General features: G+C 41.6%; 1 protein-coding gene across 1 annotated transcript in view; it reads right to left on the bottom strand.

Moving 5' to 3' along the window:
* Positions 1 to 17,407, bottom strand: part of SCARA3 (scavenger receptor class A member 3) — a 29,566-nt gene extending 12,159 nt beyond the window's left edge. Inside the window, exons 1-3 of the mRNA XM_081314970.1 lie at positions 17,071 to 17,407; positions 4,429 to 4,485; positions 4,033 to 4,152 (exon numbers count right to left, since the gene is read on the bottom strand). Coding sequence (XP_081171096.1) covers positions 4,033 to 4,152; positions 4,429 to 4,485; positions 17,071 to 17,077 — 184 coding nt within the window. The 5' untranslated portion in view covers positions 17,078 to 17,407. The remainder of the gene's footprint in view (positions 1 to 4,032; positions 4,153 to 4,428; positions 4,486 to 17,070) is intronic.
* Between the last annotated feature and the right edge of the window lie 296 nt (positions 17,408 to 17,703).

Genomic DNA, 17,703 nt, shown 5'->3' with positions numbered 1-17,703 from the left:
GACTGTGAGAGGAATATGCAAACCAGATTGGGATGACTTTTCATTCTTTCCAAGTCAAAGGAATGTTGAAATAAATTATGCAAATGGTCTCAGGACTTTATATTCATCCACAAAACAATTCTTCAAAATCAACACAGGTGGACCTAATTCGTGTGATGGAAGAAGCCAGGAAAAGAAAGACTGTATTTGTAAATGGACCCAATCCATTTAGGGCAGGGGTGTCAAACTGCTGGCCTGCGGACCGGATGCGTCATCCGGAAGCCGCACCACCCCACTGCTGGCAATGGCAAAACTCTCCCGATATGTTGCACGATGTCACGTGATGTCGTGAGTTTGACATGTCTGATTTAGTGGCTGCAGAGAATAATAAGGCAGATGAAAACTTTCAAGGAATACTTTCAGATTACAAGAGAATAGGTCCTGCTGAATGGTGTTTTATTCTAAAAGTAAGAACAAAAAAGCAGTAAGAAAAATGGAAGAAAATTGAGAATGCAGCCCATCTGTTGGGAATCAGGCACCAAACAAGCTCATTATTAGTGGTTTGTCACACAATCAACCAGATGTTCAAACTCGATTTGGCATTTTTATTCACTTATTGACTCTTTCCTAAGGACCTGGGATAGGCAGATATTGTTTGATGGAATTTACAATTATTATATGGAGGAATCAATAATTCAACAAACCATGGAAAAACACATCAACGTTTGAGTGATATATGCAATATATCAACCAGATCAATCTGATATTTGTTTAGTTTCATGTTTTTAAGACCATCTTGCAAATAGATGTATTAAAACATTTTGCCAAAAGGCTTCATAGAAAAGATGAGACTTATTTGCAGATGTTCCAGGCTAAGCAGATGGAATCCAAGCTGGCAGGCAAAGAGGCAGTGGTAAATTGAACACTTCCACCAAAGGACTCACATCTCAAGATTGCCCTTTGCTAGCCAGCTCTTAAAACTGAGTCATCAGATGAGGAGAAAGTGGAACAGGTGCAGGCTAATTGCTAGAAAAAAGACAAGGCTGGACCAAGCAGTACCGGAAGAAAGGAATATGGGAAGAAGGAAGAATTGCTGGATATTTCTTGCCTTCCTCCTTCCAGGGTCCTGGAAATTACTGAAGAAGGATGATTAATGATACCTGAGTTCCTACAGATACGTCCTATGTACAGTATTTAAGCCTGTACTTTATGAGTCACAGCACTGCCAGCAGCTACTGGCAGCTAATATTAGAAAGAAATGTGGACTACTAAGGCCTTTTTCTGCTGTTTTGCATGGCTTGAGCTACTATAGGCAGCTGGGGACATGATGAGATGTTTGAGTTACAAGATCATTCCTAGGGCTGGAATGAAGAATATTCTAGCTATCTAGTGGATAAAGTTGCTTGGACTTGCCTGGAGTTGAATAAGCTAGTTATGTTGAGGCAAAATCTTATGTAGTTGGCTAAGATGAGTTTGAACCTGATAACTCCTGAGGAAGCAGGCAAGATTATTAGGGATGCTAACTCAACCACATATTTATTAAATTTATGCCCCTATGTAGTGAGCAGGTAAGAAAATGGCTTATTATAGTCAAAAGACCCAAGAAGAAATCTAACAATTTATGATATTGAGAAATAAATCATTCAGAAAATAGTTTCTTCTTGAAATCACAACAACAGAAACTTGGTTTTTGACAGAGTCATGGATGGGTCTTAACTTGGAGAAGACAAAATTTGTATATATGTTTAAACAGCCTGGTTGAAAAATCAGTAAAGAAGAGAGAAAGGTCTGCTTCAACATAGTAAAATCAAATGCCAAATGTATGTGCTCCATTGACTCTACTTCCGATTTACTACAAGAGTAGAGTCTTTGTGCAAGACCTTGTACAGAGTATATTCTGGAATCTTTCTAACAGGGCATGTGATAGAAAGGCATTCACTGTAATTGTGCCTTTTGCAAAAACAGTCTGATAAATGCTATGAGTTATATTAGTTAAATATGAGGCCCATATGTCAATTATTTTAATAATAAATGCCTAAATGAACAGAACAGGATGAATTAAGCTTTAAAAATCAAGTCTTATATTCTAGAGTTTTTGCTTAATTAACGAAACACTGAAGTATGGCCCATTAAAAATAGGTGATCTGAAGAGAAGCCAATCTAATTTTCCTGCATACAATTTTAAACCAGGAACTTTTAAGTAAGAGCATCAACAAAGTAAGGAAGTAATCCTAATGTGGAATGGAATGCATATATTTTGAGTGAGAGTTTAGTCCTTGCTTGCAATGAGCTTTGTCCAACGGTGTTTGGTACACTGAGTACTATTAAAAGGAATCTAAAAAAGCAGTCCTGAATATTACAACAGCCCTTGAGATATGTGTATATGAGCCTACTATTAAAAAGTTCTAGTGACTGGAACGTACTATCTATTGTCTGAATGGAGAACATTTTGAGAAGATGGTTGGGATGCAGCACTAGAGGAATCTGGAGAAAATGGATTACATAAACACTTCAGTTGTATTTTAAACTGGCCATTGTACATAGATTGGCTTCTTGATGACCATCTTGGCTCTCCTTGATCTTTCAGCAGATTTCAATATCAAGCATGGTGTCCTTCTGGACTGCCTCTGAGGGTTAAAATTACAATGCATTATGTACACAACAATGGGAAACCACAGATGCCTGTTTTTTAGCTGGTGTTGGCCTTCATATGTTTGAAGTTTTTCCTAAGAACCTAGGGTATCATCATCATCAGCAGCAGCAGCAACAGCAGCAACAGCAACAACATATTCCTGGATTCCTAGCTCCTGCTCAAAGAGGCAGTGCTGTGGCTAGGAAGCCTCTCACAAATTCATCTTGTGACTGTTCTTGTATTAGTAAGCTCTCCAGACAGTCATTCAATTCCTGATCATGATTATTGTAGTGCCCTCTACATAAGGCTGCTCTTGGAGGTCACACAGTTGTTTCACTATCAGGTCAAAATGCAGCAGTATGGCTAGTACAGGTAATCCCTGAGTTACGAGTGTTCACTTAACGCTTGTTCAAAGTTACATGATGAGCGCCCTAGTGCTTACGAGTGAGTCCTGAAATTACGAATGTTGCTGTACCACGGCAGTCATTCGCCCTTACGAGCAACTGCAGTAGCATTGCAACATTCACCCTAGTAGCTCTCCAGTGGCTCATTTTTGGGCGGCAGCAGCCTAGAAAAGGCTTCTGGTGCCCAAATTGGGCTGCGGGGAGGGTTGCGGAAGCATCCCCCGGCCTCAGATCCAGGTGGCAACAGCATGGAAAAGGCCTCCAGAACCAGGATTGGGCCACTGGGGGAGGGGCGGGCCATGGAAGCATACCCTGGCCTCAGATCTAGGTGGCAGCAGGAACCGCAGCAGAGAGGAGAGGGATCTTGTTCAGGTGCATCCAGAGGGGCAGGAAGGGAGGTGGAAGCATGAGGTATCTTAGTAGGTTGGGGAGGCCTTGGGGGCCTGTTCCATCACTAGGCCCTCCATGGCCTTCCCCACCCTGAGATATCTCATGTTCACTTAACATCTTAATGTCTTATCGTACATCTTAACGAGCAAGGGAGTGATCTTGTTTGAGGTACAAAATTCACTGTATGAGTTTATTAGTGACAAGTGGAATGGGCAGGCTCCATTACACTCGTAACTCGAGGACTACCTGTAATGAACATACCTGTCAGGTGCAATTCAAGGTGCTGATTATAACTAACGGGAACACAGTACTGGGCCTTCTCTGTCAACGTACCTGGACTCTGGATTCCTCCAAATATTAGTATGAGAGATTAATTAGATTGCCTTCATTTAAAAAGGTCATTAAAATATATTTTTCCCTAGGCCTTGAGCTAAGATGGGTGATAAGCCTTTCATTAGACTTTCATGTAATGAATTGGATGGTTGTCTCTTCAGTCAACTTTTGTCTTCTTTCTACTTTGTTTATATTGGTTTATATTGTTTTTACTACTGTAAGCTGCCCAGCATCATCATGAAGCTAGGTGGCCTAATAAAAACATAGGCAAAAAATGAGTAGTCCCTTACTTACCTAAAGCTGCCAGCACCACCACTGCCATTACCAGCAAGACAACAAAGACATACAACACTTTCACAGATGTCTGTAGAGTTAGGTTTTTCTCACACTGGCTGCAGTTGGTCCTCATCCGGCCTGCAAGGGATGAAGTACATATGGAGAACCTAGTATATCTAGGGCTGAGTTCAGCTTCTGATTTCATTCATATGATTCAGGTTTTTGGAATATACCCCAAAGAGAAGGGACTGTGAGAGCAGAGACTGAATGAAAACGGAACATAGTCCTCAAGAGTGGAAGGGAGGTTTTGGAGAACCCAGTAGAGTTTTCCAATATTTCCTGGCCCTGGAATGAAATGGAAAAAGAAGGACAATGAGGGAGGAGACAACCCAGCCAGGCTTAACTTGTTCTTACCATTTGGTCTGTATCTGAAGGAAGGCATTTCGTCGTCTTCTCCAGGAAGGTCTTCTTCTAAAATAAAAAAGTAAATTAAAAAATATGTTTTAAGTATCAACAATTGCCAAAAAGCACTGCTACATTTTGTCTAAACCTGTTATATTTGGCTTTTATCGAACGTCCTTTTGAGTTCTTTGGGTAAAGAGGTTTTATTAAATAATGCAGGTGCCTCCTACAGACGTATAGTGCTATTAGAAACAGATAGCAAGAGTATGTCTTGGGACACAATGAGAGGGTTATGCAGAATTCAAATTCAAACCACAAAAACAGAAGTTGCTCTTGAGTTACGGCTTCCCAATAACAATTAAGGTCCATGTCTGCACACTTGTTCCTTTCCAAAAAAATGTAAATACTGTCCTCCTTCTCTGATCAGGTGCTCTTTAGATTACAGCTGCCCATAATTTTCTGGTAAGCAATTGGCCTATCTCCAAGGTTGATAGTCTGACACATCTGAAGAAACCAAGTTGACTCCAGTGCTTCTTATTTTAACTTAGTTTGACATCTTGTAATCTTTAGTGACAATTTCATCCTCTCAGTGCCAGAACAGAAGGTCTACATTCAAGAGGAAGTTATCACCATCTTACGGGTATGCTGTGCCATGCAGAAAATAAAATATATTTTGCTGTGGCAGAGGAACAACAAGGGGAAATCTCTTCCACAGAACCTCTCTTTGATATCAGAACTTGTGCCTAGATTAGGCTAAAAGGGGGATGTGTTGTTTAGCACATTATGGGAAAATCTTGTCTTAACATACTGGGTTAATTAGGAACATGCTTGTCTGAGCATATCATGTTATGTAAACACAACAAATGGCTTTGGTAATCTGATATGGGATTAAGCATGTCATATGATTGAAACTCAACATTAACAATTAAGAAAACCAAGATCATGGCATTCAGCCCTCTCAATTCCTGGCAAATAGATGGGGAAGAAATGGAGGTAGTGACAGATTTTATTTTCCTGGGCTCCAAAATCACCGCAGATGGGGACTGCAGCCAAGAAATTAAAAGATGCTTGCTCCTGGGGAGGAAAGCTATGGCAAATCTAGACAGCACACTAAAAAGCAGAGACATCACCCTGTCAACAAAAGTGCATATAGTCAAGGCTATGGTCTTCCCAGTTGCAATGTATGGCTGTGAAAGTTGGACCATAAAAAAGGCTGAGCGCCAAAGAATTGAGGCCTTTGAACTATGGTGCTGGAGAAGACTCCTGCGAGTCCCTTGGACTGCAAGGCATTCAAACAGGTCAGTCCTAGAGAAGATCAGCCCTGACTGCTCTTTAGAAGGCCAGATCCTGAAGTTGAAACTCAAATACTTTGGCCATCTAATGAGAAGGAAGGACTCACTGGAGAAGAGCCTAATGCTGGGAAAGATTGAGGGCAAGAGAAGAATGGGACAACAGAGAATGAGGTGGCTGGATGGAGTCACTGAAGCAGTAGGAGTGAGCTTAAATAGATTCCAGAAGATGACAGAGGACAGGAAGGCCTGGAAGAACGTTATCCATGCGGTCGCGATGGGCTGGACACGACTTTGCAACTAACAACAACAACATGAGCCTTGAGCATACATTGTAGAGAGGAACAGAAAACTGGGAGGTCAAGTTGCGTGGAAGGGAACAGGTGACTGGCTGATTGGCTGGCTACTCCCCTATGTAGAAGTATCTTATGCTGCAATGTTATATTGCAGGTCTTATTTATCAGAATCTTAAAACCACTGAAAAAAGAATACAAGGCTAAGACTATCAACAACTAGCTCATCACAGCTTTTAAACTGGCCTCTATGATATACAATACCAAATCATTGGGACAGATATGCCAAATAATGAGAGAGCATCACTTTCTCCATGCTCCTCTTGCACAATTGTTGGCTACTGTTGTAGAGCCAATTCAATTTGGCACAGGATTATCAAAATGCAACTATGTCTTAATATATCTATGCAACCTACTGATTTCCATTAGGGTTACTAGTGGATTGTTGCATTAATACATGCTCAGACATTTATTCATACGTACATACTGTATACTTCCCTTCTGCCCTCTTTCCCAGTGACTGTGTTTGATGTTGGGTAGGGAAGGAGCAGCTTTTCTCCCTTCCTAAAGTCATTTCACACAGTAACAATTTCGTGATGCTGTTTACAGGGTGGACATGCCGACATGCTAACATGCCTGTCATATGCATGTGTAATTACATATTTGTAAGATGTTGGTCAGAAACCCTATTCAGCATAGTGTATTAATTACTGCTTGGCATTACAAATAGATTAAAGATGGAGATTTTGGATCAAAAATAGAGACCTGAACACTGTTTTAGCCTTTAATACATCATAAAAATAGACAGGCCATTGTAATATAATTTGTTTACTGAGCAAGAAGGTCTTGAGAAACATGGTGAACTGGAAAGGAAAATGATGTAAACTGCTTACACCCAGCAGAGGCACCAAAGGTGATGGATGAATGGATAGAGACTGGGTGGGACCCTAGATCCACATAACAACAAGGATCAGCCTAGAGAAAAGAGTGTAAGGACAGTGTCAGAATAAGCCAGATCGAGGACCCAGATGGCCCAAGAGAGACATTAGTATAATGCTCATGTAACTTGAGGATCCTGACCAGTCAGAAGTGCCAGTTGTATCTTAAGCAGTTATCATTGGGAAAGCGGGATCATCAGAGCCTAGAAAAAAGCACAAAAGCAACAACCCAAGAATTTTTAGATGAATTAAGTTGCTGAATCTGCATTCTATTCCTCTCACTCTGTTTATCTGCCTCTGTAATCTTCTATTCTCTAGCTGGAATCACCATCTAATTGGATGAAGCAACATTAGTTGGGAAAACATCCTTTGTATGCTTTTAGATTGTAACATCTATTGTATTATGAGCCTTGCCTGAATAACTTCGTAGTATTTTGCTTGGTTGCCAATTTAATTTATAGTATAAAGGGCATGGACATCTTTTTCACATTGTTGTGCTTTACTCTCTCCTGAGGTTCATCAGAGAAAGACTTATACGCTGAAACGGAGAATGTGTTTGAGAATTCAAAGTAGCTGCTAAAAAGAAGTTGTTTTGTGTGAAATGCTTCCCCAAAAAACCCGGAGTATATTTCTGTGAGCCTCTTAACAGAGTCAAAACACTAGTTTTGCTGATTTGCTGTTTTGTGTGAATTCAGTGGCCTTGTCTGAACTGCCATCCTGAGCTTCAGACTTGCTTTGCTAGATGCCAGCCTGTCATAGACTATGCAGAAAGAACAGGAAAGGGAAATTTAACTGGGGAACCTTTGCACACAAACTTCAGCTCTGGCTTTGCTGTACTGTAACAACTTGACTTTTAGTAGAAGAAAATCTTTCGCACAAATGGAGTCAAGGGTCTTTCTTTCCTAAGAAACCAACTTTGTGTGGGTATAACAGGCCTAAACGCCCCCTTCCAAGGAAGACTTTTTCACTTCCTTGAATATATATATATATATATATATATATATATATTTTCTGAGCATAAGAAGTCATGTGTTGGTACTGTTCATCCCAAGCATGTGAAATGAATGCATGGATGGGAACTGTTCCTAGAAGCTGACTAAGCAATAAACCCAAGCAGATCTTGTAGCCTCCCAGAACTAAGAGAAACATTTCTCTTAAATATGTAACACTTCCAATGGATCACTCAGAAGCAAAGTTAAATCTCTGCACCTTCAAGGTATCTGATCAGGATGCTTATTTCCCTATTGTTGATTGTGTACTGTTGTTGGGAAACTATCCTCTGCCATCTGTCGCTGATTAGTTGGACAACAGGGGACAGTGAGTGGTCTTCCCACTTGGTATGACTGAATATAACTACGAGCTATTCATGTTCCTTGACAATTTCTAATAGTGCAACCTGTGTGATCCTTAAATGCATCTCAGCATTCTTTGATTGCATGTAGAACCTTTTCAAGCTGTAATTAGATTTGCTTTGCCCCAATTTCAAGAAATTTCTCTAGCCTATGTTTAAATCCACCATTTTATTGGTTCTCTTTTCCTTTTTATTGCAATATTTTATTTTTATTGCTACGATTTCATGTATTTGTTTTTCCACCGTTAATAGTTTCTTTGGCTATAATCATATAATTCTTGGAGAGTTTGTGTTGCTAAATATTATCAGATGTATTTTTGAGTACATATGGACTAGATTGCTCTGGAAAACAATGACTTTAATGGGGTCTGCCCAGCCCGTAGTTGGGGTGTACCACAAAGATTTCCTGTACCCCACTAAAATTTTGTAGTTAATTGGTGTAACCTAGGATGGCTCAACCCCATTCTTTGGCAGCCCTACAAGACTTTTAGACAACAAATGGGCCTGATCTACCATTTATAAATAGCTCTATCAAGTCACCAAGAATTTTCTGGGCTTTTATATCGGTCCAAACCTTTCAATCTGTTTGTGCTTTTAGTATCTTGCCAAGACCCAATATTCTTAAGGTTTCTTGCCAAATGTTTTGGAAAAGACCAATGAACAAGATTCATGGGGGAATGAGTTCTCCTTTAGTTTTCCTGTTTTTGTTTTCTTTTTCTGGATGAGGAATCAATGTTATTTGGATACTGTGGTTAACCTAAGAGACTAAGATACACCAGGGATTTCTTTGCCAGCCACAGGCTAGGCAAGTTGACAGAAAAATCACATATTTGGCAGTGACTCTGGCCATCAAAGATAAAGACAAATGACAAAATGTAAGACTTGATGGAGCTGGCACTCTGCCGGTGGTGGGAATCCCCTGGGCAACTTATCTTACATACATAGCAGGATATCCAGCGCTGGACTGACATCATTCTTTTTACTATGTTTAATGGGACACTTTCCACTTTCTAAAATTTATTAAGCTGAATTGTTTTTGTAACTCAGTCATCTTACCAAAATTAAAGTTTTTTTTATGTCAGTCTTTTTTAAAAATTATTTCAAAATCACTGGGTATATGTATTGCTGACCTTATAAAAGTGGTCAACAGTGTTGTGATTCAGGGTCAGCCTGTGGGTTCGGCAGTTGGGTCGGACAATTCAGAGGAGGAGGAGGAGGAGGGGGGTTTTGGAGAGCCTGCAGAGGACAGTTCTGAGGCTTCCCAGAGCTCTCAGCCAGGCCCCTCCCATCTGGTTACTACGCAGACCCAGCTGTGTGAGCCTGACAGCGTGGATGAAGATGACCCACAGCTGGCCCTGTTCAAGGACGCCCGACACAGGAGGCAGTCAATCAGGAGTAAACAGAGGAAGGCAATGGGGCACCTCAGAAGGAGGCAGAGAGAAGCCACGCCTTGAACTGTTTAAAAGGGGAATGTGTGGGAGGGCTGGTTTGCTGAAGGCAACCGTTTGAATAGCTCCTGTTTTGTGGTTCGTGTTTTGTTCAGTTTGCTCTGTTTTGTGTCAATAAATTTGGCAGGCTTAGTTCCAGCCTTTTGCCTTTGTAAAGGGGTTGTCCCTGCCTTTTCTGCAGGGCCGGTAGTAGGCTGGAACAGAACAGATGCTTTCCACAACAGGCTTTTCCTTGTTAAAATGAATGATTTTGTAAATGTGCATGCTTATTCAACTCTCAGAAGCAACACCAGAAGAAAAAGACATGTATTTTTAGAATTGTTGCATTGGTGTGGACTTGGGGAAAGCCTGACTAAAGAGTGCAATGCCAAACTCAAACTTAGTTAATTTGGAAATACAATGTCCATGGATGTATTTAATAATCATGAAAAGTTTAATTATAATAGTGTTTCAATTTCAGCTTTACATGGGACATGGTGGTGGGGGGGAGGGCCAGCAGGATGTGACTTTCCCAACACACTCTAAATAATTCATGCTAAAAGCAAAATTTATGCTGAATTGAAGGCAATAGTCAGACCTGGCCCTTGGTTACTTAGTTTCTTAGACATGGTGTTACATCACAACATATTGAAGAAGATAATCATGGAAGAAATCTCAAAAATCAATTTAAGTTTTTGATCTCTACTGGTTTATCATACCCTTCATCTCAGACTGCTACTCCAAAAAAATCTTCAGGGTAGCAGAGATATAGTTCAGAGTAGGGAGATCTTGTCTTGAAGTGACCTTATTCTGGAGATCAAATATTTGGCTTACTCTGGCTCCACAATCAGACAACTTGAGAAAAGCAGTGGAAGGATACTGTCAAGTGGACTAGGCCTTCCTATATTTAATTTTCTCATACATGCAAGCGGTTCTCTGTTTTGAGAATTACTCCCTTATGTCAACAGAAAATTGTCACTGGGCAGCATGCCAACTTTGAGAATTGCATAAAAATAGTCTGGTGCTGAAAGCTTTATTTATGATTGCATTTGTGTGTTTTCTTTAAAGGCAAATGTACTATTGGACCATGTTCCATGTTAATGGAAGAATAGACACAAATAGCATAAAATAGTCTGAATCCTGGTAAAAGCCTAGGACTGTAGTGCAAAACTTTTAAAAATATGATGCTGAATAGATTCCTGATAGAGTATTACATGGACATTGTAAGAGTAGGCAATGGATGTAATTGAAGGGATATGCTGTTATGTAGATCTGATTGAACTGAATGGGAATCAGGTAGGACTTTTTTTGCAATTATTCTCTATAGTGGAAGAGCTTGTCAGCTATCCACTATATAGTTATAAATTTAATCATTTTTAGGGAATTCTCTTCTAGTCTTTTGCAGAAATGGAATCATTCCTGTTAATTAAGCTAGAATTTAGAGCAGACTATCCCAGCTCATGTCTCTTGGACCAGAATGCCAACAATCCCCAGGTAAGTTGGGAAATTTGGGGGACAGGTTGAGAAAAGCTACAGTAGAAACTTCAAAGAACTTCAAAGAAGCAGCTACTCTAGCACCTCAGCAAATATCAAATTGACCCCTTCTTGCATACTGGGAAATTCACCTTGCTAGCAGGATTTCTGTGATTACCTGAGCCCTGTTTTTTAAAAATGAAAATAAAAAGTTTGTGCTATCCATTCATTAATCCTGAAGGCTAAAACTAGCAATCATCCCGTTTCTAAAGAAGAAGCCAACTCCTTTCTTTTGGCACTTTAAAAACATTGCTCACCTTAAACATAGAGTGGTCTCTTGCAATATTATTATCATCCAGAAAGATGGATTGTGCAACACAGGCGTGAAATGAAAGCGGAGTTAAATGCAGAGTCTACTCTGCAATGTTTTGCAAAGTGTACAATGCAAGCAAAAGTGCTATTCATTGCACTCTGGGGGTATTTCATGTTCTTTCTCCCAGGCTTCAAAAGCTTTCATTATCACTGAGGCTCAGATGCCAGGTATATTCATTTTGATGTTTCCATAACAAAGATTCAGTATGATAAGTTAAGTTGCTTCTTCACCTAGCCACACTGCAAAGGATGTTGGAGTAGAGCCAAGGAATAGTATCATTATGTCTAGTCTCAAACAGAATGGCCCAAGGGCTGAATATTGCCCTTCTGCAAATGCAGAAATATGCTGTTTCTTTAGGATGGTAGGACTAAAAATTATTTCTGCATTATGGGAGGTATGGAAGGGGGAATAAGGTGTCAAGGAGCTAAGCCCTGAATGGGTCCAAGCCTCACCCATTTTTTAATGTTTGTTGTTTGGAATGCTGTGCAAATCCTTGGGCTGATGAAAGTTGTGTGTTCCTGAGATAAGGACTCAGGAGACCCAGATTGAAGTCACCCCTTGGTCAAAGAACTCACAGGATGACTTTTGGTCAGTTGCTCACATTTAGCCCTACTACTAAATAAAATTAAGGAAGGTCCTCTTGTAGTTCTTAGAGGTGTATATAAATACAATGAATGAATAAACAAGTAAATAAGAGAATATTTGGATCACACCCAACTGCACTGTATTTGAAAGCTGTGCCATCAGCCATTTCTGCAAGAGAGGAGAATCTAGGAAGCAACTTCTGAATTGCCTTTGGTATTCCCTTAGAAATGACCACAAAATTGGTGTTGGAAAACCATTTCCACCAGAGTAAGATTTTCAGCTTGGAGCCATAACTGTTTCTTTGAGGCTTCGCTTTCTTCCTTGAAGTGCTGGGCTTGACTCCTTGTTCTGCAGTCTGTTAGTGGACCTGGGAGAGTAGCATTTGGCCGGCTTCCAGCTTTGGGATTCTTGACTCTGGTTCAGTTGTGGAATTGGCATCAAAGAAGTCCCCTCCATTCCTGACCCAAGATGTTCCCCCATCATGCATTCTCCTTTCCAATCATCTTCCTTTCTCTGTTCTCTTTGGTGCTTTTGAACAAGACTTTTTATCATTCCCTGTCTTAGTCACAGAATTGTGCTAGATAGATACTATCTTCCACACCACCCAGAAAACTATGTTTTGTGTTTTCTCATTGCTTCTTTCATTTCCCCCTCCCATTTAAAGAGGAAAACACGGCATAATGAAAACCAGTTTTTGGTTGCTAATGTTGAGAGAACCTGCTCTGGGGGGACAGAATATTTACAGATTCATTATTTATTGTCAGACCTCATAACAGCATATGTGGGAGATTCCTCTAGATTTATCACCACAACCCTTATAACATAAGTGGGGTTGAATCAGTGTGTGTGACTGGCCCCAAATCATCCAGTAACTCCATGACTGAGTGAAGATGTAAATCTGCTTTTCTTAATTACTAGCCTATAATTAAATTATAGCAAGACTTTTCAGAGCTGCCTCAGTCCAGATTACAAAGAAGAGGCCAACTTTTCCTTCAACAAAATGATTCTTAATAAATCAACCATTATTACATCTTAGCCTACCAGGACAGGATGTCAGGATATGCTTTGGATCCCATTGATTAGGGAAATACATCTGGTGGGACCATGAAAAAGGGCCTTCTCAGAGATGTCTCCTTCTTCTTGGACCCTCATTCCTGCTAAGGCATCTATTTTGTTGCTTTTCCAAAAGGCCCTAAAATGTGGTTTTGTCAGAGGGCCTGGGGACCACAAATGAAGATGGAGCCACCAAGTGGTTGATTTGATTGTAGTTGTTGCTGCTATGGGGTAGTGGGGTGGGATTTTTATGTGGTGGATTTTTAAATGTTGTAAGTTGCATGGAATCAACTATGCATGAATTGGACAGCCACATAAAATTGTTTAATAAATAAATAATAAACTCATTCTTCCTGCCCCAAATATTGATCACTATTGCCATCAGCACAGGTCATTTAGCCAAATATCTAGAAAGGAAACCATTCTGGTAAGAAAGTCAAGTTTAGTATAATCTGTCAATCAAAGATGGAGGTGGGGAAGGCTTTCTCTAGCCCAGGGGTAGGCAACCTCGGCTCTTTTATGACTCATGGACTTCAACTCCCATGAGTCATAAAAGAGCCGAAGTTGCCTACCCCTGCTCTAGCCAAAAGCTCTGTACGTAAAACAAAAACCAAGCCACCAAGGCCATCGTTGAGAAATATTAAAAGCTGAGGAGAAAGGAATAAGGATGGAATTTTCTTTTCCAGACTGCATGAGAGGCAAAGACTAATATGGTGGGATCTCCAGCTTGAGTGGTGAAAAGTGTGACGAAGGGATGAGCTTAGAATCCTTGCAGAGCAGGAAGAAACATAGATCTTATCTCCACGAGTAACCCTGAAACTGTTATCTGGCTGTTCCTAAGAGAATGCAGTTAGTTTGGCAAGATTCTTGTAAATAGGCATGCAGCAATAAAGAAGTAACTTTGATAAGTTTGTGGTGTCCTTCTGGTTCCTTGTGTCTGACAAAGAAAAAAGAGCAACTGCCTTCTGAAAGAACTAGCACCCAGAGGCTGCAATTTGATTTAACAACCTTCCCTTAATGATGATGATACCTTCCAAATGTGTGGATCATCACCTCTCATAATTTCCAGCTAGCATGACCAGGCTGGGAAAAATTGTCTTAGGTGAAGGATAGGAAAACAAGATTTAGTACATATTCTGAATTAAACCAGTTCAAAAAAAAAACACCTTGTGATACTTGCAACAGTCCAGGACTTTCAGAACAGGAAGAGTTGGAAACATTAGCTTTCTCATTTTAATCGCACCATTATGAACATTGGTATTAAATGAATCATTTAGCCAACTGGAGGGGGAATGGAACCCTTTAATCAGTTTTTGTGGAAGTTTGAAATCTGAACTGTACTTTTGATCTCTGAAATGGGACCAGGAAGACGGGTGGAGGAGGGAACATCCTGAGGCCCTGAGGCAAAAAAATTGCTATGGTTTTAACTGGCCTCTTCAAGCGGATGTGTTAGGACTTTGGGTAATCCCACACCCCTTCATGCCAGCCACTCATTCCGCCCCCCCTCCAAGTTTCCCTTTTATTAAACATTTTCTCAGATTTCCTCTTCCTCATTCACCATATAGCGATTGTTCCTGTGCACCAGATTTTAAAAAGATTCAAAGAAACTGGAAGAGGCATAGGAAATGGTAAGGAGAATGATCAAAAGAAAATAAAATTGGGACATTTATAGCCTTCTGTCTTTGGACAACGCTGGCTCCCTCAGCCAAGCAATGGAGATGAGCATCGTGCCTTAAGAGTCAGACACGACTGACAGGGAAACCTTTACTTTTAAATGACGACAGAAAGGGATCTGACAGCACTTTAGAGTACCTGAAAGGGTGGGGGGCAGAGGCAGCAGAGTGACACACTGAACATGGTCAAGAGGTTTTCATGTGGGTTATAATCCTATACAAGCCAAAGGGGAAATGGTGAAATAATCCTATTGTGATGGTAGCTATACCGATCCTCCACACAAGATGTCTGTTTTGAAAGACCGACTACCAGCCGCAAGGGAGGGCTGTTGCCTCTATGATATATGAAAACTGTTCTTTGTGGGAGAGACGAGTTGCCAGTGTTGGAAAAAAAATACTGGGTTACAAGGATTGTGGTCAAATCTGGCAGGGCTATTACTACTTTATGTGATCGTGCATATTTCCCACTCATTTCAGTTGAGGTTAAGGAGAACATTCAATTGCATCCCTCGGCAGTCCTCCTCCCCACTCCCCCCCCACCCGCTGTGCTTTTCAGATATTTGACAACTTGCATCACTAGGCAATATGTCCACTGGCTTAATATAAATTTTCTCTGTCCTATAGCAAAGAATGCGAAGATTGTAAATAAAATTGCGAGGCACCATGTATTACAAACAAACACAAGTTCTCATAAGGCAGGGGTGTCAAACTGCTGGCCCGCAGCCCAGTTTCATCATACCGAAGCTGCGCCCACCCTATTCCCGGCAATGCAAAAAGAGTTGCGACATGTCACATGATGTGGCAAGTTTGACACCCGTGTCATAAGGTATCTACTGTTTTCAACTGCTTCTGCTCATTATAGGAAGTATTTCCAACTAGTGTTGGTAGGGAAGGAAACATAGCTTCTTTGGGTACATCAGTATAGAGAAGCTCAGAGTTGGACCCTCTAGTACTATTAGCACCTCCATGAAACTTTTGGGAGAGGTCATTCATTATTCTGGAGTTTGGGTGAGCATCAATATACTGATGACCCATCTATTGCTTTGGATGAGGTCACACTTCCCTAAAAGGTCAGGTGTTTCTGCTAGAGTAGCAAGTAAGGGTACTGCCAGAAGAGCTTTCGACCAGCTTCACCTGGTTTGAGCATTGTGTCCTCTCCTGGACTAGGAGAGAAAAACAAAGACACCCTTATCAGATTATCCTAATTTTCTCTAGGTAGGGGCTACCACTGAAGATAAATTGGAAGCTACAGCTGAAACAGAATATAGCTATTGCCTTCTTGCAGATCAGTGTCAGCTTATTTTGTGGCTGCTGCACTAATTGACAGTAGGCATCTGGGCTCAATTCAAGATGCTGGATGCTGTTGTTATTCACCAGGTAGAATATGCTCATCCTACACTGTTCTAGCCAGGAAAGGCTGTTGTAGGTATTCACCCCTCAAAAGCTCAAGTAGGTTGGGACCTGGGCTGGGAGTGACTTTTTCAGTGACAGTCCCCACACTGCAGAACAGCTTGTCCCATGAGGGCAGATTAACGCCAATCCTTTTATCCTTCAAGAAATTGACTGAAACACTCCTCTTCCATAAAGCATTCAAGATGAAGACTTTCACTTGGAGAACAACAACGATTGTATTTTTCATGGTATCTTTTGTAATGGGATGTTTTGATGTTTTAACATTATAACCAATCTTGAATCTGATGAATAGGTGGAACAGTGTAGTTAAGAAATATCCCTGGTTGTCTCCAATTGTCTATATAGGCCACTGTTTGGGATAATTGTGGTCCTATCTTGCTTCCTTAGTCTTTGCTATTGACATGACAAGTTTAATCTGAATCCAGAAGTAACTCATTTTCTGAATTTACACAGTATATTAAAGCAGTCATTCACCAAACGAAACTGAGAGCGTATGAAGCACCGAAGTCTACTCAAGGTTATTCTTCAACATGCTCAATATATGTTGTGCCAAAGCATCTGCAAAAAGTTTCTACATGACTTAAAATCCGGTCTGGTTAAAAGTTAGGTGGGAAGGTAGCCACAGTAGTTCCCAAGACAACAGCCCATTTCCCCTCCTCTGCCTGACCTACAGCAGCCCCAGGGGGCGACTGGGTGTTTTTTCTAGACTCGAGGACCGGGGTGAGGCAGAGCCATTTGATGGGGCAGCTGCCTTGTTCCTCTCGCCCTCCTAAGTCCGAAACTCACCTTTCATTCTCCTCCCGTCGGCAGTCCCGCTCGGTCCGACCTGAGCCCGGGAAAACAAACAGCGAGAGGCTGACGCTTCGACCTCATGGGAGTAGGCCCTAGGGGCCGAAAGGAAGCAGCCGGGGGACTCTCATCCGAAACAAGGGCTGCGGTCCTTGGATGGCCGGGACGCAACGCCACCGCCGAAACCCAAAGAACCCGCCGTTCAAACTTGCTGCTTTCTGGGCGGCGGGGGGGATGGGGATGGGAAGGCGGCGGGAGGTGCCCGCCCTTCAGTGCTCGGCGGCGGCGTGCTGTCTCTTCACGAGCATCCTTTGCTTCCCTGAGCGCCGTTTAGCACACCGGCAGCATGTTGTCCGCCACGCTCCCTCCTTCTCTCGCTCTGTTCCTTGGGCCGGAGCCCAGACAAACTTCCTTCAAATTTCCACAACAGGACGAGTGGCTTCTCTACGTGCCAGCTGCCTCCTCCTCCTCCTCCTCCTCCAGCTCTCTCTCTCCCCTCTCGCCCCCATAGACGCTGCCCCCAAATCTAGGGTGGGCGGGCCGGGAAAGGAGTGCGAGGCGAGGAGGCTTTTTGGAGCCCTGCCGAAATATGCGCTGTCCCTCCCACCCACCTCTAATTGCTAACAAATG

This window comes from Vipera berus (assembly GCF_964194415.1).
Source record: "Vipera berus genome assembly, chromosome: 1".
Lineage (NCBI taxonomy): Eukaryota > Metazoa > Chordata > Lepidosauria > Squamata > Viperidae > Vipera > Vipera berus.
Note: the sequence above shows the minus strand (reverse complement) of the source record. Positions and strands in the feature narration are given on the sequence as shown.